Genomic DNA, 22232 nt, shown 5'->3' with positions numbered 1-22232 from the left:
CGGGAATTACGTTTTCGGAGGCCCACCCACCGGAAGTGACGTTGGAGGACCCACTCGCCGGAAAAAAACTGTGCGCCGCGCTTCAAACGCACATTTGTTCCCATTGCATTGTTTTCTTCACACGTGTACTCGAAGCTCAACAGAGTAAAGGATTGTCTTCTGCTAAGGTAAATAATTGCATTTTTTTCTATGTGTAAAGTATCAGCCTGCACTAATAAGAACGAAATAGTAGGTGGAGTTATACCAGTATTTAGAGACTATGTTTATACTCGCACTGGAAGACCGGAGCCAGATCAGCTTCACAACCTTCCATGAGGGAACAGATATGTTCATCTCTCCCCAACTGTGTCAGTCTGTCCACATATCTGCTGCTTTATTTCTCCGTCCAGACAACTCACAGTTTACTGTGTGCCTTCACTTATCACTCCTGCTAACTGCAGTTTCATCACAACATTTAGTTGCGTTTATGTCCTAAATGGCTGAATTTTGTCACGTGGGTGAAAAGCCTCAAAACGGTGTGCATCAGCCTGCACTAATAAGTAGGACATGGTTGATAGGTGTCATTATATCAGTATTAGTGAGAGGAAGAGTCGTTGTATAGTTATGTTGGGAGCAATTCAAGTAAGATCAGCTCAAAGTTTATGTTGCTCTTTTTTTATCTTTGTTCCATGTGTTGGTTTATTTAGACCCGTACTGGTATTTTTTATCATACTGCATTACTGGATTTTTACAACCTGACTGGGATTTCTGTGTTATTATCAGAGCATCCAAATTAGAGAAAGTTTAATGGTTGTGAGGGAGATTGAATATCTTATATATAACATACTGCAATGAATCACTTGGATGCTTGTCAGTTTGCAATCATCAATGAGAGATCAGTACATTTGAACAAATACTAATGATTCTGATTTAAATATTTTTTCAGACGCAGTGTTCAATCAGAATGTCACGTCATCGTAGCAGCGAATGCGTGGGCATGGAGCACGATGACGTGCATTCATATGCACACCCAACAATGCACACAGCATCTGTGCTGACCACGGATCCAGAGACCGTAAAGGAATTGAGTGTCGCATGTCTGCATGCAGAACACTCCTATGACTCATCAATCAAGTTTGAGATTTTTTATGTAACATAAGCTCAGTTTGTTTATTTTTATTCGTCTGTATTGCAACAGATCTTCGAGATGCTGAAAGAGATGGAGGAGGTCATGGAAATCAAGAAGGGGGACCTGAGACTCATCGATTACATTTTTGATGTTATGCTTCCAGAATTAAGATGATCAATCAATGGAGGACATCATAGAAGTAGTGGTCAATATTTTGTGTCTTTTGAAACCTATCTGCATGCACCTTGTCCATCTTTTTCAGATCATCATCAACATCCTGATGGCTGAAGGTCACACAAGGCTTCAAGCACAGGTCATCATAGCCAGTGGGAGAAAGTTCTAGCAAGCTCCTGTCGTCTGTGCTCTCATCCTCCCTGCCGGATGTCTATCAATATAGTGGTTTGAAGTCTCCTGTCCCAATTTTCAGAGTGTATCTTTTATCTATCTGTCTGTCCTCTCCTCTATCCTCTCACCCCAACCGGCCAGCAGAATGCCTCCACCTCTGAGTCTGGTTTCTGCAAAGATTTCTTCCTGTTAGAGGGACTTTTTCCCTTTCCACAGTCGCTCACGCTTGCTCATGTGGATTTGTTTGGTTTTGTCTTTAAAAGTGCTTGTAAAATATAATAAAGAACAATGACGTGATTCATGGATGGTTTTATTCTTTTAAAGTTGTCAGAGGTACTTTTTGAAGGTTTGTCATGGACATTTACTCTGAAGTAACTACAGTTACTCTCCATTTTTGTAGTTAGTTTTGCTTAATGCACCACACATTGTCACTGCATGAATGAAGAAGGCAGATCAGTTTAGTAGCTGAACTCTACAGATGTGGTTCCAGCTGCAGTGTCTTGTTGAAATAGGTTCAGAGAGATATTGAATATGGAATATGATGGGGGGGGGGATTCTCCCTCTTCAATCCACTTGGCTCTGGACCTTATAAACACTCTGAGCTCTATTCACATAATATCTACCTGGATGTTTCTCCAGTGTTCTTGTGCTTCTTCAAACTGAACATGATCCATGAAACCGTGACGTAACTGAAGCAGTGACATCAGTTGTCCTTTTAAATATGGCGGCGACCACAAACACGCATGGCGGCGGCCAAAAACAAGTATGTCGGTGCCCATAAGCCACCATTGTGATACCGCACTGGCGAGGTTTGCGTTTTGAGAGTAGTATGGCGCTGACCGTGAGTAATAATGGCGGCGTCCACAAACAAGCATGTCAGCGGCCGTACACCGCCATTTTTATACCGCACTGGCGAGGTTTCAAGTCTGGAGGAGCACGGTTGCATTGCGGATCATGTTCTCTTGCCTCCCACCGACAGTGACGCTGTAATTGTGCGTCGGAACAAAACATATTGCATGTAGTACTGCCTCCCACCAACAGTGGCGCTGGGGTGGTGATTCGGATCAAAATGGCCAAACAAGATGGCGGCGGTGGATTCCCCACCGACAGCTTCTCAGTGCATGTGATTGTCGCCCCTCAATGATGTACGGGCACGTCAAGAAAAGAAAGGTGGATGCTGAAGGCCGAAATTTCAAGAAGATTTGGAGCACTAAATATTTGTTTACTGAAGTCGGTGGTAAACCCGTCTGTTTAGTTTGTGGAGAGCACGTCGCCGTGTTTAAGGAGTACAATGTGAGTCGGCATTATGAGACAAAACACGCGGAGAAATACAGACACTTGGCGGAGGCTGAGAGAGCGCGAATATCAGAAGACTTGCTAGCAAAGCTAGCAAAACAACAAGGCTGTTTTAGCAAACTACACACAGCCCGGGATGCAGCGACCAAGACCAGCTTCGTCATATCCCACAAAATCGCTAAAAACAGCAAGCCGTTCTCGGATTGGCGAGTTTGTGAAAGAGTGCTTGGTGGGCTCTGCCGCGCTAATATGCCCTTAGAATAAAGAAGCATTTGAAAAAGTCCCGCTGTCCAGGCGAACCGTCACCAGAAGGGTGGAAGGAATCGCGGAGAATCTCGAATGTCAGCTCAAAAGTGGAGTTGAAAGTTTTGACTTTTTCTCTTTGGCTTTGGATGAGAGCTGTGGTGTCCGTGACACTGCCCAGTTACTGGTGTTTCTCCGGGGAATAAGGCAGGACTTCAAGATTACGGAGGAGCTGGCAGCATTGAGGTCAATAAAAGGAACGACAACGGGAAACGATCTGTTCAAGGAGGTCGATGCATGCATGGTCAAGCTTGGACTGAAATGGGACCAACTGGTAGGCGTTACTACTGATGGTTGTCCGAATATGACAGGAAAACATGTCGGACTTTTGAAACAGATCCAAGATAAAGTGACTGAACTCGGCACAGAGCATCATTTAGTGTTGATACATTGTATTATACATCAGCATGTACTGTGCAGGTCTGTGCTAAAACTTAACCATGTTATTGATGTTGTAACAAAAACGGTAAACTTTATCAGGGCACGAGCATTAAATCACAGGCAGTTTGTTGCACTTTTAGAGGAGCATGAGAATGAACATGGTGACATCATGTACCACACAGCTGTCAGATGGCTCAGTCTGGGCAAAGTGCTCAAAAGATTTTGGGACCTGAAAACAGAGATTCAAGAGTTTTGTGAGATGAAAGGCAAAAACATCCCCGAGCTTTCAGATATGAACTGGATGGCAGATTTTGCATTTGCTGTTGATGTGACGGCACTGATGAATGAACTGAGCACTAAACTGCAAGGCAAGGGCCTTTTCGTTCATGACATGCATAACCTGGTGAAGGCTTTTATGAGAAAGTTGCTGTTTCTTTCAAGTCAACTACAGAACAACACTCTCACTCACATGCAAACCCTTAAAGAAGTCAGACCATCAGCTAATCATCTCTGCAGGTACTCATCCATGTTAGGAGATTTGCATGGTGAGTTTTTAAGGCGATTTGATGATTGTAAAAACATTGAGGATGAAATGCACCTGGTTTCCTCTCCCTTTGCCTGCAGAGTAAATGATGCACCCAGTGATGTTCAGCTGGAGCTCATTGACCTGCAGTCTGACACAGTACTGGCAGAGCACTTTAAGTCAGCATCACTGCTGGAGTTCTACTCATCTCTTAAGGAGGAGAACTTTCCAAACATGAGGAGACATGCTCAGAAGATGTTGGTTCTGTTTGGATCTACCTACATATGTGAACAAACATTCTCAGTAATGAAGTTTACCAAATCCAGGTTCAGATCCTCTCTTACTGATGATCATCTGTCAGCTGTGCTTCGCATCTCCACCTCAGACATTCAACCTGACTTTGATGCACTCGTTAAAGGGCAGCAAAGGCTAGATTTCTCTCACTGAACAAGAAAATACCCAAATGTGTGTTCACTATTACTTTTTGTCTGCACAGCTTGGCAGTTTGACAATCATAATGTGACATATCTTGTTAATGATATTTGGCATACAAAGACATTGTGATGTCTTAATAGAAAAAAGTGTTTTTGGTTAATGTAATTAAAAAAAGAGTTACAAATGTTTCATGTTTACAATTGTTTTGAATAACTGCACTGAATAAAAAAATGTTTTGTTAAAATAACCCTCACTTTCTCTTTACCTAATAATAACAAAGACACTTACCAGCATGTGTAAACAATGCCATTTACTGCTTTCAATTTAGAAATAAAATTAATATGCAGAATAGAGTTTAAACTTTTGGCAAGGCCCTCCACAATATTTTCTGCTTCTCATTTGGCCCCTTCGGAAAAATAATTGCCCACCCCTGCTCAAGGCGCTGAAAAACTTGCTTTAGGTGTGAAAAATGCTCCTCAACTGAAGAACTAGCCACCAAGATGTCGTCCAGGTAAACAGAAACGAAAGCGAGGTCGCGCAGCACAGAGTCCATCAACCTCTGAAAAGCCGTGCCTCTACTCTTGCCTGGCCATAATAAAACATAAAAAAATGACAAGAAAGAATAGAAAGTGTCATCTGCTCAGTGTATTGACACATCTTATACACAGCAGACACAAATTGCACTTAACAAGTTTTGAACTATCAAAACTCAGTAACCAATCAGGTGTCTAACATTGATTTTTTTTTTTAAGAGAATCAAAACCACAATACAAATAAAGCTTTCAATTTCTATTCAAGAAAATGTGCCCATCTTTTCTAAAACTCTCTCTCTCTCTCTCTCTCACTCTCTCTCTCTCTCTCTCTCTCTCTCTCTCTCTCTCTCTCTCTCTCTCTCTCTCTCTCTCTCTCTCTCTCTCTCTCTCTCTCTGTTTTTTTTCCAGACTAAATAAGAATGTTTGATGAGAGGTTGTATCTGGCAGCATGAATCACTGATTGATAATAACTGAACAACCTGCTGCTGAGTCAACGAGCAGACTTGGGAAAAAAAAAAGTTATGGCGTGTCGCCCCAATTAATCCCTAAAACATGAGATCATCTAAACGTATTGAGAATGTCTTCCTCCCATCAGCACCAGTACTGGTATTGGCAGGTTACTGACAGGTTATGAGCTAATAAAACTAGTTGGTATTGGCAGGTTACTGGCAGGTTATGAGCTAATAAAACTAGTTGGTATTGGCAGGTTACTGGCAGGTTATGAGCTAATAAAACTAGTTGGTATTGGCAGGTTACTGACAGGTTATGAGCTAACAAAACTAGTTGGTATTGGCAGGTTACTGACAGGTTATGAGCTAATAAAACTAGTTGGTATTGGCAGGTTACTGACAGGTTATGAGCTAATAAAACTAGTTGGTATTGGCAGGTTACTGACAGGTTATGAGCTAATAAAACTAGTTGGTATTGGCAGGTTACTGACAGGTTATGAGCTAATAAAACTAGTTGGTATTGGCAGGTTACTGACAGGTTATGAGCTAATAAAACTAGTTGGTATTGGCAGGTTACTGGCAGGTTATGAGCTAATAAAACTAGTTGGTATTGGCAGGTTACTGACAGGTTATGAGCTAATAAAACTAGTTGGTATTGACAGGTTACTGGCAGGTTATGAGCTAATAAAACTAGTTGGTATTGGCAGGTTACTGACAGGTTATGAGCTAATAAAACTAGTTGGTATTGGCAGGTTACTGACAGGTTATGAGCTAATAAAACTAGTTGGTATTGGCAGGTTACTGACAGGTTATGAGCTAATAAAACTAGTTGGTATTGGCAGGTTACTGACAGGTTATGAGCTAATAAAACTAGTTGGTATTGGCAGGTTACTGACAGGTTATGAGCTAATAAAACTAGTTGGTATCGGCAGGTTACTGGCAGGTTATGAGCTAATAAAACTAGTTGGTATTGGCAGGTTACTGGCAGGTTATGAGCTAATAAAACTAGTTGGTATTGGCAGGTTACTGACAGGTTATGAGCTAATAAAACTAGTTGGTATTGGCAGGTTACTGACAGGTTATGAGCTAATAAAACTAGTTGGTATTGGCAGGTTACTGACAGGTTATGAGCTAATAAAACTAGTTGGTATCGGCAGGTTACTGGCAGGTTATGAGCTAATAAAACTAGTTGGTATTGGCAGGTTACTGGCAGGTTATGAGCTAATAAAACTAGTTGGTATTGGCAGGTTACTGACAGGTTATGAGCTAATAAAACTAGTTGGTATTGGCAGATTACTGGCAGGTTATGAGCTAATAAAACTAGTTGGTATTGGCAGGTTACTGACAGGTTATGAGCTAATAAAACTAGTTGGTATTGGCAGGTTACTGGCAGGTTATGAGCTAATAAAACTAGTTGGTTTTGGCAGGTTACTGGCAGGTTATGAGCTAATAAAACTAGTTGGTATTGGCAGGTTACTGGCAGGTTATGAGCTAATAAAACTAGTTGGTATTGGCAGGTTATGAGCTAATAAAACTAGTTGGTATTGACAGGTTACTGGCAGGTTATGAGCTAATAAAATTAGTTGGTATTGGCAGGTTACTGACAGGTTATGAGCTAATAAAACTAGTTGGTATTGACAGGTTACTGGCAGGTTATGAGCTAATAAAACTAGTTGGTATTGGCAGGTTACTGACAGGTTATGAGCTAATAAAACTAGTTGGTATTGGCAGGTTACTGACAGGTTATGAGCTAATAAAACTAGTTGGTATCGGCAGGTTACTGGCAGGTTATGAGCTAATAAAACTAGTTGGTATTGGCAGGTTACTGGCAGGTTATGAGCTAATAAAACTAGTTGGTATTGGCAGGTTACTGACAGGTTATGAGCTAATAAAACTAGTTGGTATTGGCAGGTTACTGACAGGTTATGAGCTAATAAAACTAGTTGGTATTGGCAGGTTACTGACAGGTTATGAGCTAATAAAACTAGTTGGTATCGGCAGGTTACTGGCAGGTTATGAGCTAATAAAACTAGTTGGTATTGGCAGGTTACTGGCAGGTTATGAGCTAATAAAACTAGTTGGTATTGGCAGGTTACTGACAGGTTATGAGCTAATAAAACTAGTTGGTATTGGCAGATTACTGGCAGGTTATGAGCTAATAAAACTAGTTGGTATTGGCAGGTTACTGACAGGTTATGAGCTAATAAAACTAGTTGGTATTGGCAGGTTACTGGCAGGTTATGAGCTAATAAAACTAGTTGGTTTTGGCAGGTTACTGGCAGGTTATGAGCTAATAAAACTAGTTGGTATTGGCAGGTTACTGGCAGGTTATGAGCTAATAAAACTAGTTGGTATTGGCAGGTTATGAGCTAATAAAACTAGTTGGTATTGACAGGTTACTGGCAGGTTATGAGCTAATAAAACTAGTTGGTATTGGCAGGTTACTGACAGGTTATGAGCTAATAAAACTAGTTGGTATTGGCAGGTTACTGACAGGTTATGAGCTAATAAAACTAGTTGGTATTGGCAGGTTACTGACAGGTTATGAGCTAATAAAACTAGTTGGTATTGGCAGGTTACTGACAGGTTATGAGCTAATAAAACTAGTTGGTATTGGCAGGTTACTGACAGGTTATGAGCTAATAAAACTAGTTGGTATTGGCAGGTTACTGACAGGTTATGAGCTAATAAAACTAGTTGGTATCGGCAGGTTACTGGCAGGTTATGAGCTAATAAAACTAGTTGGTATTGGCAGGTTACTGGCAGGTTATGAGCTAATAAAACTAGTTGGTATTGGCAGGTTACTGACAGGTTATGAGCTAATAAAACTAGTTGGTATTGGCAGGTTACTGACAGGTTATGAGCTAATAAAACTAGTTGGTATTGGCAGGTTACTGACAGGTTATGAGCTAATAAAACTAGTTGGTATTGGCAGGTTACTGACAGGTTATGAGCTAATAAAACTAGTTGGTATTGGCAGGTTACTGGCAGGTTATGAGCTAATAAAACTAGTTGGTTTTGGCAGGTTACTGGCAGGTTATGAGCTAATAAAACTAGTTGGTATTGGCAGGTTACTGGCAGGTTATGAGCTAATAAAACTAGTTGGTATTGGCAGGTTATGAGCTAATAAAACTAGTTGGTATTGACAGGTTACTGGCAGGTTATGAGCTAATAAAACTAGTTGGTATTGGCAGGTTACTGGCAGGTTATGAGCTAATAAAACTAGTTGGTATTGGCAGGTTACTGACAGGTTATTAGCTAATAAAACTAGTTGGTATTGGCAGGTTATGAGCTAATAAAACTAGTTGGTATTGGCAGGTTACTGGCAGGTTATGAGCTAATAAAACTAGTTGGTATTGGCAGGTTACTGACAGGTTATGAGCTAATAAAACTAGTTGGTATTGGCAGATTACTGGCAGGTTATGAGCTAATAAAACTAGTTGGTATTGGCAGGTTACTGACAGGTTATGAGCTAATAAAACTAGTTGGTATTGGCAGGTTACTGACAGGTTATGAGCTAATAAAACTAGTTGGTATTGGCAGGTTACTGGCAGGTTATGAGCTAATAAAACTAGTTGGTATTGGCAGGTTACTCGCAGGTTATGAGCTAATAAAACTAGTTGGTATTGGCAGGTTACTGGCAGGTTATGAGCTAATAAAACTAGTTAGTATTGGCAGGTTATTGGCAGGTTATGAGCTAATAAAACTAGTTGGTATTGGCAGGTTACTGACAGGTTATGAGCTAATAAAACTAGTTGGTATTGGCAGGTTACTGACAGGTTAGGAGCTAATAAAACTAGTTGGTATTGGCAGGTTACTGACAGGTTATGAGCTAATAAAACTAGTTGGTATTGGCAGTTTACTCGCAGGTTATGAGCTAATAAAACTAGTTGGTATTGGCAGGTTACTGACAGGTTATAAGCTAATAAAACTAGTTGGTATTGGCAGGTTACTGGCAGGTTATGAGCTAATACAACTAGTTGGTATTGGCAGGTTACTGACAGGTTATGAGCTAATAAAACTAGTTGGTATTGGCAGGTTACTGGCAGGTTATGAGCTAATAAAACTAGTTGGTATTGGCAGGTTACTGGCAGGTTATGAGCTAATACAACTAGTTGGTATTGGCAGGTTACTGACAGGTTATGAGCTAATAAAACTAGTTGGTATTGGCAGGTTACTGGCAGGTTATGAGCTAATAAAACTAGTTGGTATTGGCAGGTTACTGGCAGGTTATGAGCTAATAAAACTAGTTGGTATTGGCAGGTTACTGACAGGTTATGAGCTAATAAAACTAGTTGGTATTGGCAGGTTACTGGCAGGTTATGAGCTAATAAAACTAATTGGTATTGGCAGGTTACTGGCAGGTTATGAGCTAATAAAACTAGTTGGTATTGGCAGGTTACTGACAGGTTATGAGCTAATAAAACTAGTTGGTATTGGCAGGTTACTGACAGGTTATGAGCTAATAAAACTAGTTGGTATTGGCAGGTTACTGGCAGGTTATGAGCTAATAAAACTAGTTGGTATTGGCAGGTTACTCGCAGGTTATGAGCTAATAAAACTAGTTGGTATTGGCAGGTTACTGACAGGTTATAAGCTAATAAAACTAGTTGGTATTGGCAGGTTACTGGCAGGTTATGAGCTAATAAAACTAGTTGGTATTGGCAGGTTACTGGCAGGTTATGAGCTAATAAAACTAGTTGGTATTGGCAGGTTACTGGCAGGTTATGAGCTAATAAAACTAGTTGGTATTGGCAGGTTACTGGCAGGTTATGAGCTAATAAAACTAGTTGGTTTTGGCAGGTCACTGACAGGTTATGAGCTAATAAAACTAGTTGGTATTGGCAGGTTACTGACAGGTTATGAGCTAATAAAACTAGTTGGTATTGGCAGGTTACTGACAGGTTATTAGCTAATAAAACTAGTTGGTATTGGCAGGTTACTGGCAGGTTATGAGCTAATAAAACTAGTTGGTTTTGGCAGGTTACTGACAGGTTATGAGCTAATAAAACTAGTTGGTATTGGCAGGTTACTGGCAGGTTATGAGCTAATAAAACTAGTTGGTATTGGCAGGTTACTGGCAGGTTATGAGCTAATAAAACTAGTTGGTATTGGCAGGTTACTGGCAGGTTATGAGCTAATAAAACTAGTTGGTATTGGCAGGCTACGAGCTAATAAAACTAGTTGGTATTGGCAGGTTACTGGCAGGTTATGAGCTAATAAAACTAGTTGGTATTGGCAGGTTACTGGCAGGTTATGAGCTAATAAAACTAGTTGGTATTGGCAGGTTACTGACAGGTTAGGAGCTAATAAAACTAGTTGGTATTGGCAGGTTACTGACAGGTTATGAGCTAATAAAACTAGTTGACAGAGTCCAGGTGTGTTTCAGTAAAGTCAGCAGGTTTTATCTACCAGGTGTTTCTTCAGGTGAGACGTTCACAACACTTTCACTGCTGGAGGCGTCATTAGCATTGTACAGAGAGGTGAAGAGGCTCCTCCCACTTTAAAACTAGTGATTAGAGCAGCTGGCTGCAGTATCCATGGCAACGTGTCAGTGCCGGCCAGCCTGAAAACATCCGGACGGCTCATGTGACACTGCAGTTCTAGTTTATTATCTGATTTTCTATTGTAATCCCGCTCAGTAATCCCAATTTTTATCGAATATATCTGTAGCGAGATTACAAATTTTTTATGTATTGTAACGAATTACAGTTACATTTTTGTGTATCCTAATTATGTAATGCTGTTACATGTAATCTGTTACTACCCAACCGTGTACATCACACTGTTGTGACACACATAAATACACATTTCACTTTGATAAGTAACAGACGTGGCTCTCACTTGGTTCCGTTAATGGTGGATAAAGACCAGTTCTTTGGTGGTGCTCATTTAACAACTGGCACTGGCCCTGAACTAGAACCTGGTTCTTTCAGGTGGAAACGCTAGAAGAGAGAGAGAGAGAGAGAGAGAGAGAGAGAGAGAGAGAGAGAGAGAGAGAGAGAGAGAGAGAGAGAGAACCCACGATTACATGGGATGAAATGGCCACCATACACCATAGCTTGCCATGAGAACCATGATGAAGTGTGGCATTATGTGATAAAACGTGAAGCAACCGTGAAACACCCGTGATAGAACACGCACTACACGTAATAGGACATCAACAAATATAAATAAACCATAGGATGCCGGGAAATACAGAAGCTTCCTGTCCCACGACAGACTCCCTCCAAGTTTTATAACGGCCAATTACATGCTGCCGAGTTCTGTGACGGTCATCCCGTGTTGCTACGGGCTACTAAGGTTCTCATCCGTGCCGTGGCAAAGATTTTGACAGTTTAAATATCTGCCACGGCACCACGGCAATCATGAGCAGTTACGTTTGCCCGTCCATCCCGTTTGGTCCACGGTGGCCTGAAACAGGGCTGCCGTGAACACAGTGTAAACGTACCTTAAATCCAAGGCCGGCAGGAGTAGTTTCACTTGAGCTGGAGGGATCAACGAGAGCTCGGTAAATCAACCATAGGCTACACAAATTGCAACATGAACCTCTGGCATCCTAGTGCCAGACCCTGATTAGTAATAATGCCAACTGCACGTAAAAAGGTGCACTTTTAAGCCGTGGTAGGCCTCATGTATGTCATTATTTACATCACAAATGACCTGTATGAGGACTACATGCAAAACAATATAAAACAACTAAATTCCGAACATTCAGAGTGCATCTCCCTCCCTCCGTCTTTCTCTTCTCTTTTTTTTCTCCTCACCGCTTTCCACACCTGTGGTGCTGAAAGGTGCAGAACAACCTGGCCGCACAGCAGCTGATTGAGTTTTTAATTCAACAAGCAAACGCCATAGAATAAGTGAACTCCAGTTACTAAAATCAATCCCAGCACAAATAAGCTCATGTGACATAAATATCATCCTACCTTTACGCAGAATCAGCGTCTTTCCATTAACTTCAACAATGTTGAGAACTGGAACCGTTTACAGTCCCTGGAAGCCAGGTCAGCTGGCTCATACATGGACGAATCAAACCTCCCCAACAACTGTCGGGGAGGTGTGGAAGTGATGGACGTCAGTCTGTTTCTGCTCAGGCCAGAGGCACATCCATGAAGCAGAAAGTAGAGCAGCTGCAGTGCATTTGCTGTCTGCGTTGGCAAATGAAATGATGCCAATTGGACAAAAAAAAAAACCCAAAACAGATGCCGATTGAATATAACTCACGTCAATTATTTATTTATTTAGGCTATATTCAAGTATTTATTTAGGCTATTTGTTTATTAGAGAGAGAGAGAGAGAGAGAGAGAGAGAGAGAGAGAGAGAGAGAGAAATAACTTTTCCTAAGTTAATGTCACTGAGATAAATCAAGTTAAGCATGTTTTCCAACCCCAATATTCTACTTAATTACTTAAAAGTAGAGTTCTCAACAGGTTTGTAAAAACTACATTTGGTTAAATGATCTATTTTCAGTCATTCGTTTGTTACCATTTACAGTGTAGCACCTATGAACAAGTGTTGCTTTGAACTGTTTCATCACCAGTGGCCACAGTGCAGAAGTCAAAAGCACAGACATAAGAGAAAAATGAACAAATTGAGTGTAAGGATGAACCATTTGGCACAGACCCACTAACAACTCCCTTGTGCATCTCGATGGCTTCAGCCAGCTCCATGGTGTAACTTGAACTAGTGTTTTTAACCAGCCTTTTGTAGGCATTAGAGGGCAGGGTGACAAAAAATCCTTCGTGATCAGTCTGCTCCACGTCACTGTGCAGATGCAGGACTGCTCAGGCCTCTGTCTGTATGAAGTCTTTATACATCTTTCAGATCCAGCTGTTAAACTTTGAGGGCCAGTTCCTCCAATGCTTTTTTTGCCTGTTTTTCTCTCCTCACGATACACCTACCTAAAATCTCCTCCACGAGGTAAGCCTTGTCTTCAGTCATTTCCACTTTTAGCAGCTCCGGCTCGTAGAACGAACCGTCGATAAGTTCTCCATCATAATCTTTGAGTTTTTATATGGAGGGAGTACGGGGGATGTAATCTCAGGCTCAATCTCATGCTCAAGACGCACCTTTTTAGTTTAGCTTTTAACTGATATGCATTATTGCCAGACCTATTTATTTATGTATTTATTTATTCATTCATTCATTCATTCATTCATTCATTCATTCATTCATTCATTCATTCATTCATTCATTTATTTATTTATCACACCTTATACCAATTATTAATGACGATATAATTGTTATTCATATTTATTTGGTATATATGTATTTTAGCTCTTAGTCTTATTTTGGTAGTCCAGTTTCCTCTGGAGTAGCCCTCTGCCTCGGGAGCAGTGGTTGGCTGCGGCCACTAGGGTGCTGTCCTGCGGGTGTCTGAAAGGGGGCATGGTATCGCTAGCGTGCCTTCTATGGGCTGAACGTCCTGCTCCTGATGCAGACGGGTGGTGCTTCCTTACCTGGTTTATCTTATTAGCCTTATGTCAGCGCTGTGACCATCGTGTTCATTGTTTTCTCTTGAGTGTGTGTGGTGTGCTTGTGTGGCGTGTCTCTTGGGAGGTGGATGGGGCAAGTGTGATTGTGACAATGTGTTTGTATTAGGAGAGGAGGTGGGTGTGAGACAATGTTTTTAAAATCTGTAAAGCACTTTTCCCTACATGGAAATGTATGAAAAGCGCTTTAACGATTGATTGATTGATTGAATCTCACACGGTAAATACTTCGTCTGAAGAACTCTGCTCGTATTTTTTATCAAATGTTCTTCTCACTTTGGATATTCTGACGAGGTCGCCCTCTTTTAATCTAAACTTTCTTTTCTGACCATCGTGAACTATCAGTGCGCCGTACAGATTGAGAAAAACTTGGTGTGTATTTCCAGACGTCACCTCCGGGGGTCATATTTATGCTTCGGTGAAAAGTGTTATTGCAACTTCTAACCAAGTCTTACAAAACCTCGAGGTAACGTCTGGTGTTGTGAGCCATGAAATATCACCACATCCTCGTTTTCAGCGTACGGTTAAATCTTTCAACCACGGAGGCCTTGAGATCGTTGGCCGTGGAGAAATGTGTGATGCCGTGTTTCTTCATCAGAATCTCAAATTTATTGTTAAAGAAATTCCTTCCCGGCATCAGGTTGTAGTTTTTCTGGTTTCTGGCTTTCACTAAAGACTGACTCGAAAGCCTGCATGACCTCACTGCGGGTCTACTTCTTTAAAGCATGTACGTAGGCCTTTTTGAAAACACATCCATGACGGTCAGCAGGCAGTTAAAGCCGTAATTATCCCCGGACAATTCCCTCATATCGCAAAGATCTGCCTGAAATGACCTGAGAGGTCTGGTCACTATAACTCTATTCCTAGCTAAATATATCCTAGCTGGTTTTTGCAGAGTAGAGGTGTCTTGACCGGATAAAAAATCTTTCACATCTCCTGCCTTCACTTTTCTACTAATCTTGTTTTGAACGGCTTTATGGAGTCTGTCTACACCGCTGTAGCTGCTGGGATTTGCCGTGTTGTAATATATGTAATATATATAATACCTGCTCTATTGCACTAAGATCCACTGCACCACTTATCACTGTATCACTTTTTATCACTCCATCACCTTATGCACCGTAAGTAAATCCATCCTGTTGTTCCTGTTGTTCTATGTCCATTGTTGCCGTGTACCATATTTTACCTCTTTATTTTTAGCTTATTTATTTTTATCCAAGTGTATATGTTTTTCTGTTTAATGTTGCACATCTCACCAAGAAAAATTCCTAGTTTGTGAACCTGTTTACAAGCAATGGCAATAAAAAGGATTCTGATTCTGATTCTGATTCTGATTCTGATTCTATAGTTGTTTCATAGACCGTTTCTCCGCCATGTTATCTTCAACAGTTAGAAGGTTTAACTGATCTTATGTGTGAGAGGGAAGTACTTTATTAATTTCATCTAAAGTCCTAGTTTCATCTCCTCCACCAATGTCTTCTCCATCTGCAACTCCCCCCAGGGCTGGAGTGGGACTCATTTTCAGCCCAGCAGTTTCACACCTCAGACCAGCCCACTTTAGATCACCACCTATTAAAATCGTCTTATTATTATTTTACATGTCACATCTATAGCACTTTTCTATAAAGCCTTGTAATTCAGTAAATTTTTCTAAAATATTTCCAATTCATTGCAAGTAAGGGTTGCTTCATAATGTAAATGTATTTCATCACAAATGCACCAACATTATACATCTTATTTTCAAAATCTATATTCTATAATCTATATCAGTTTCAAAATCTATATTTCAAATATATGTTCCCAGATATCCAAACCTTAAAAGTTACATAAAAACATGGAATATTAGATTCATAATATAGAGGTAAAAAAAATTACAGTTCACACTGTTCATCTGTTTTTCAAAAGAAACATGGCCAACCCTAAAACATGAATAAACCGTGTTTTAGGGTTAGAACCACTGGTCTCTGCCACTTTGTTTGTGACAAACAGTCCAGACTGACGATAATAACCAACTTTCTAAACTACAAGCTTGTTGAAGACATAAAGGTTAGATGAGCCATCATTTCTCCTGAACTCCTGAAGCTATGTTGTGTTGCATCATACTATTGTTTATTTATACAATACAATACATTGGACCACAGAGTTCAATGACTTGATAATTAAGTTCAACAGTGGTTTGGAGGCAAAGTTAAACATCTTACCCGTTCCATCATAATTTGTTGTTTCTAACCGTGAGCTTGTTTTAGTGAAAAAGTTGCCAATCTTAGCACATTTTGTTGAATCTGTTTCTAGAACTTTCCTCTTTTTAATTCTCGCCTTCTCTGCTCTTTCTATCCATCTTTTAAACACTACTGACCGAGTGCATGGACGAGTGACATTGTCAAACGCTACCTGCTCACGCGCGCTCCCAGCCCTTCCTCACTCCCAGCATGCACCGAGAGAGAGAGACAGAGACAGACAGAGAGAGTTAGAGAGAGAGAGAGAGAGAGAGGGGAGAGCGAGAGAGAGAGACAGAGACAGACAGAGAGAGAGACAGAGACAGAGAGAGAGAGTTAGAGAGAGAGAGAGAGGGGAGAGTGAGAGAGAGAGACAGAGACAGAGAGAGAGAGCGTTAGAGAGAGAGAGAGAGTTAGAGAGAGAGAGAGAGTTAGAGAGAGAGAGAGAGAGAGGGGAGAGCGAGAGAGAGAGAGACAGAGACAGAGAGAGAGAGTTAGAGAGAGAGAGAGTTAGAGAGAGAGAGAGAGTTAGAGAGAGAGACAGAGACAGAGAGAGAGAGTTAGAGAGAGAGAGAGGGGAGAGAGAGAGAGAGAGAGAGAGAGAGAGAGATAGAGAGAGAGAGAGAGAGAGAGTTAGAGAGAGAGAGAGAGAGAGAGAGGGGAGAGCGAGAGAGAGAGACAGAGACAGACAGAGAGAGAGACAGAGACAGAGAGAGAGAGTTAGAGAGAGAGAGAGAGGGGAGAGTGAGAGAGAGAGACAGAGACAGAGAGAGAGAGCGTTAGAGAGAGAGAGAGAGTTAGAGAGAGAGAGAGAGTTAGAGAGAGAGAGAGAGAGAGGGGAGAGCGAGAGAGACAGAGACAGAGACAGAGAGAGAGAGTTAGAGAGAGAGAGAGTTAGAGAGAGAGAGAGAGTTAGAGAGAGAGACAGAGACAGAGAGAGAGAGTTAGAGAGAGAGAGAGGGGAGAGAGAGAGAGAGAGAGAGAGAGAGAGAGAGTTAGAGAGAGAGAGAGAGGGGAGAGAGAGAGAGAGAGCCTTCTCCTGACTCAACACTCTGCTCTACAGTCAGATAAAAGCATTTATTTTTCGATATATTGATAAATTATGGAGATACGGTCCGACTTCACTACGTCTTTATTTTATTTTCATTTTCATTTCATTCAGCCAGAAAGCAATTCTTCATGACAACATCAGTAGCCACTGCTCGTAACATCCATGTCTTTGTATCAGCACATCATTAGATCCAGAGACGTTTAGAAGTTGAGACAAACAAATTACAAACATTCAGGGTTTCAAATTTGCATGTCGCTAAAAAGCGGCTTCAGCTGGTTTTCTGTGTGGAAACAAGAGGAAGGAATGAGCAGAGATACTGTTTCACATTCAGCTGGCAACACTCTGACATGTGCATACAAAGATAAATACATATTTTATTTCAAAGGTCACACAGAGTGAAGAAATACTGTAAATATTGTAAAGGAAATATACTTTATATGAACCAGGATAAAGCTATAGCATATTTATATGGAGCAAAAAACAAACACTCACTTTGATATTCAGAGAATGTTGTTCTTCATGAGCTTCACTTCAGGTGAGAATGCAGTTGAATCTGTAATTGGTGAGAAAAGGAAGTTTTCATTGTATTAGAGGAAGTGATTGAAGTGCTGAAGTGATTACTGCTAAGTCGGCATGGCTGCAGAACATCTGAGGCCAGGCAGGACGGAAACAGGAAACAATCCTAGATCACGTCTCCTCAACCTCGTCATGTTCTCAACTCTCATATAAATCTTCAACACAGTCCACTAGTCTTCTGTTTCAGTGTAATGGCATCATTAACATCTGCAGTAACTAGTTTGTGCACAAATTGTTTAATCTGTTGGACAAACTGCAGGAATCTTTAATAATTGGTGTCATATTGAGTATTCATCAGCCAACTAAAGTCCCGATCAAGACCGAGGTACTGGAGTTCATGACAGTCTACAAATACACAAAGAACACGTGATTAACAGTGAGGTTTGTGTCGTGTCTGCATGGTTTCTGGAAGTGGAACCAGTGCAGGTAAAAGGCCGCATCCAGATAGGAATGAACGTACTGCAACGATAAAGGCGATTGACACGGAGGAGGTCGATGCGGCTCATCTCCGTGGCTCTGCCAATGGCCACGTTGGCATCTGGGATGGGAATGATTGTTGGTTGCCTGTTTCTGGAGAAAGCAAACCTGGGGTGCACACAGACAGTGGGAATGAGGAGTCTTCATCAGCTACGGAAAACAATCTGCAGCTGATGAGGACAGATGATCTGGAATCACCTTCCATAGTGCATGACAGAGTTGTAGTCATAGGGAGTTCCCAGGTTATTGGTCTGAATCTTCCTGAAGTTATGCTCCATTCCTGCAGGAGAAAAGTCACAACTCAGTCAAAACCTCCTTTACAGTCACTACAAACGTCAGAGTTTGTGTGCAGGTCACCACCTCATCAGAGTGTGAAAGATAAGCAGCTCTTCAACGAACAACATCAACTGCAGGTTTCATGAAAACGTGGCTGTTATTCCTGACCTGCACTAGCTGAGTGAGAGAAGGGCTGCACTGCAGCAGCTGCACCGAGAACAGACCAGCAGCTGGTCGTCAAACAGCATTCACGTCAAAGACAAGCTTGTTTGTGAAAGCCTCAGTCATATTTTGGTTATAGTGATCAAACTGAGCTGATAGGATGCCTCTGTTCAAGCACATGAGCACTAATTCTCAGAGACAAACTGCGTGATGCCTGGACATGCCTGGAAGCTGCTAGAAGCCACTGAAAGCCTCAGAGATGGAGGACGCTGCTGCTCACCTTGGATGACGTTCTGCAGCTGGATGCTGACGTGCCGGTCCCTGTCGGACCGGGTTTGCTCGTGGTTGAACCCCAGCGCATGGAGCAGCTCGTGCTGGATGATCTGTTGGAAAACACAGCCCTGGCGACTCAGAGACACCACCTGACCCCGGCCACGTCGCCCAACGAAGGAGAAACACCTGAGAACAGAACAGGAACCGTTCATTCATTCATTCATTCATACACAAGTACAGAGTGTATGGCTTTTTACCCCGATCGAGACTGGATGTCAACAAAGTCTCTTTGTCCGTTCAGCGGCGTGAAGCGAATGCAGGTTGACTGGGCGAATGACCGCAAACCTTGGACAATGGTGTTTCTTTCTCTTTGGGCTTGAAAGAGAAAAGTGAAGAAATTTATCTCCACATGACCTCATATTGACACCAATCAGTGCTATCACTGTGAAACAAGAATTACTTGAGTCAAATCAGTCTTTTAGTGGGAGGAATATCACAGATGATTCAACACAGACAAAGCAGAGAGACGGCACATATTCAGCAGTAAGCACTACAGAAGTAGTTGTAGTATTCCTGCTCCTAGATGACGTGCCGATTGGTGCCACTGTTGGGGAAAATCTTAAGGCCTCTTAAGATTTCTGAACAATTTAGTGCAGAAACATCTTTGTATTATGTTGGCTGAAGTAGTCACGGCTGTCCTCGGGTCTCCTTGGTCACTATGCCCTGTGCCCAGTATATCATGGCCTGTTGTTATTCTTCCTGTGTGATAAGCTGACGCCTCTGACTCCAAAGGAATAGCTTTGGTGTCTATCAGGATCTTCAGGGTGTTTAACTGAGCCAAACCCAGACCTTCGGAAGATGAGATTAGAAGAGAATAGCTTTAAGAAGGGAGAACGAGGTGAGAAGGGAGTCTTGTGATGTCTTCAATGCATGCTGCATGCTTGTGCTAGATGTGGAGCTCCAGTTGCAACTTTGAATAAACAACCCTTTGCATCAAAGTTCCTGTCTGATTCATCTTCCTGAAACCGTGCATCACCAGGGAACATCAATTTTTCCATAAACAGCCATAGGTATGACTATTGGGTCTCCTACCACAGTTTCATGTTTCATGTCAGGGCACTAAAGAAGCTAGAAGAAGACTCACAGTACTGGTTGGAGATTCGAAAGGGGACATAGATGTTGCCATCACTGGATTTTGGCCAGAGGCAGCCTCTGTTCCTGGGTCGACTTGTGCAGGGATCAGCGTTCTGGAGACCAGTGGGCATGGCTATATCTCCAAACATCACTAGAGGGTCATCAAAGCTCTTTCCTGCAAAGGCCACATGGACAACATGCTTCTCTTTATCTGGTTTTAATGTTGAGAACGTGAATGATGAATAAGTGGATCATTTCAGTGGAAAGGAACATACCAACATTAACATTGGCTTTCTCCAGCAGCGTAGAGATACTGAACTCATCGTCTTCAATGTTGTTACCTGTGGACCAATAGCAGGCTAAGGTTATAGCTGGACGGACGGACGGACGGACGGACGGACGGACGGACGGATGTTTCTTACCAGAGTTCTCATCATTTTTTCCATCATAGGTGTCCTGTATTGAAAGAAGTTAATTAATGAATGCTGAGATGATTACAAACTACTAGTTTATTCAAAGCTTACGCGTGATGAAAAAGAAAGACATGCTTGATGATTGTAAATCATTGAAATGACAGTCATAACAACATCTTTAGTACCAGAATCACATTCTGAGTGATATGTAATGAGAAGTAACTTTTCCCATTGAGTCACTTTTTGCTTGTACTAAACCTTAAATCTTTAAACTTTAAATATTTAAATCTACATTTCAGTTCAACCTGTATGTGAAAGTGTTGGTGGTGGTTATGTTGAAGTGAAGCGGAGGTCCCGACTGCTGCTGGAGCAGCTTGAAGCAGTGAGACTGTACCTGCAGAGTGAAGGCGTGTGCAGAGCAGAGCAGCACACTGAGCACAGCGGTCTGAAGCATCATGGACAGTTTCTGGACAGCCGCACGAGGACTCGCCCACACAAACGCAAGTGTCCAAACTTATATAGGAGGGAAAGTCAACGGTCCTTCATCCTAATATGGCACTTTGTTCAAAATACTGAGCACCTGAACAGGAAGTGACGGTTATTACTCAAAAGGCCTGCTACATATGTCAACATCCCTGTGGGATTGGACTGACAGGAAGTTACCACTCATTATTCATAGGTGTTAACATTTCTTCACTTAATACTATTGCCATCATTTTTATTCAAAAAGCAATGAAAAATGGAAAGGAATAGCATATTGCAACTTCAAGAAAGAACTAAAAACTTTCCCGTTTGCAAAGGCCTGTGATCGTTAACTGTTTAACTAACCCTTTTACCACTTTGTTGATGCCTGAGCTTATCTCTCATTTTATCACCATGTTTTTAGGTCCTCAAAAAAGAAACATTAAATTCAAAGTCATACAGACCACTGAATAATTTAATAAAAATACATGCAGATGAAAACACAACCTTCTCGCCTAACTTCATTGGTCGCCCAACTTTTGTTGGGTAAAGTAATGATAAAGGAACAACATGGTACTTTACAAATAAACACATTTGTTGTCTTTATGACAATCAAAGGAAGTGAAATACAAATAGGACTAGATGACATGTGATGGATGAACCTTTGACAAATGATTTGTTCAGCCAACTTCACTCCAGCAACTTGCCACTGCTGGAAGTCAGAGCTCACCTCTGGTCTGGAGTTAAAAACATGTCTATTGAACTGATAGTCAAGAGACGACAGATGACAGAGCTGCTTGTTAAAGGTTCTTGTACTAATGTGGTCTTTACATTATTTCTTCATTTTGTGGTCAGAGTTACAGTTTGTTTTGTTTTGTCACAGTCTTGGAAAACAGGAAGAAATACGGTTAAAAGGGGTCAAAAAAGAAAATTTTAACTTGCGCGTCAAGATAGTTTTTATGGTTTTTCAGGGTAAAATTATACAGAATATTTCTATTCTCATTTAAAATGTCTGAAGTGGGCTGATGAAACTATAACAGCAGAGATGCACTTCCGCCAAATTTAAACTGCTATTGTGTGCTGAAACCTGGCAGGCTATCAGATGGATTCATGCACAGATCAGAAGACAGGTCTGTGTATGTGAGCAGAAATATTCTATTTAACATCTGATATCAAACTGTCAAGACCAAGTGACACATTTGCATGTCAGGAGGGCCATAGTGTGGGTTTGAACGACTGTGACTATGATATGAAGGACCCTCATTGTTATAATCATGTCAAGGTGGAACATTTAAAATCAGAACTAACACACATAGAACCAGAC

General features: G+C 41.4%; 1 protein-coding gene across 1 annotated transcript; it reads right to left on the bottom strand.

Moving 5' to 3' along the window:
- Nucleotides 1–17200: 17200 nt before the first annotated feature.
- LOC308142003 (low choriolytic enzyme-like) lies at nt 17201–20915 on the bottom strand. The gene is made up of 10 exons (XM_080512288.1): nt 20841–20915; nt 20456–20489; nt 20309–20374; nt 20044–20208; nt 19157–19274; nt 18907–19085; nt 18387–18468; nt 18172–18296; nt 17628–17688; nt 17201–17415 (listed from the first exon to the last, which is right to left on the bottom strand). Exons 1-9 carry the CDS (start codon nt 20901–20903, stop codon nt 17636–17638), a joined length of 885 nt encoding a protein of 294 aa, XP_080368414.1. The 5' UTR covers nt 20904–20915; the 3' UTR covers nt 17201–17415; nt 17628–17635.
- Between the last annotated feature and the right edge of the window lie 1317 nt (nt 20916–22232).

The sequence above is a fragment of the Blennius ocellaris genome, assembly GCF_963422515.1.
Source record: "Blennius ocellaris genome assembly, chromosome: 1".
Lineage (NCBI taxonomy): Eukaryota > Metazoa > Chordata > Actinopteri > Blenniiformes > Blenniidae > Blennius > Blennius ocellaris.
The sequence above is the reverse complement of the archived record's forward strand: the minus strand, read 5'-3'. Positions and strand labels throughout refer to the sequence as shown.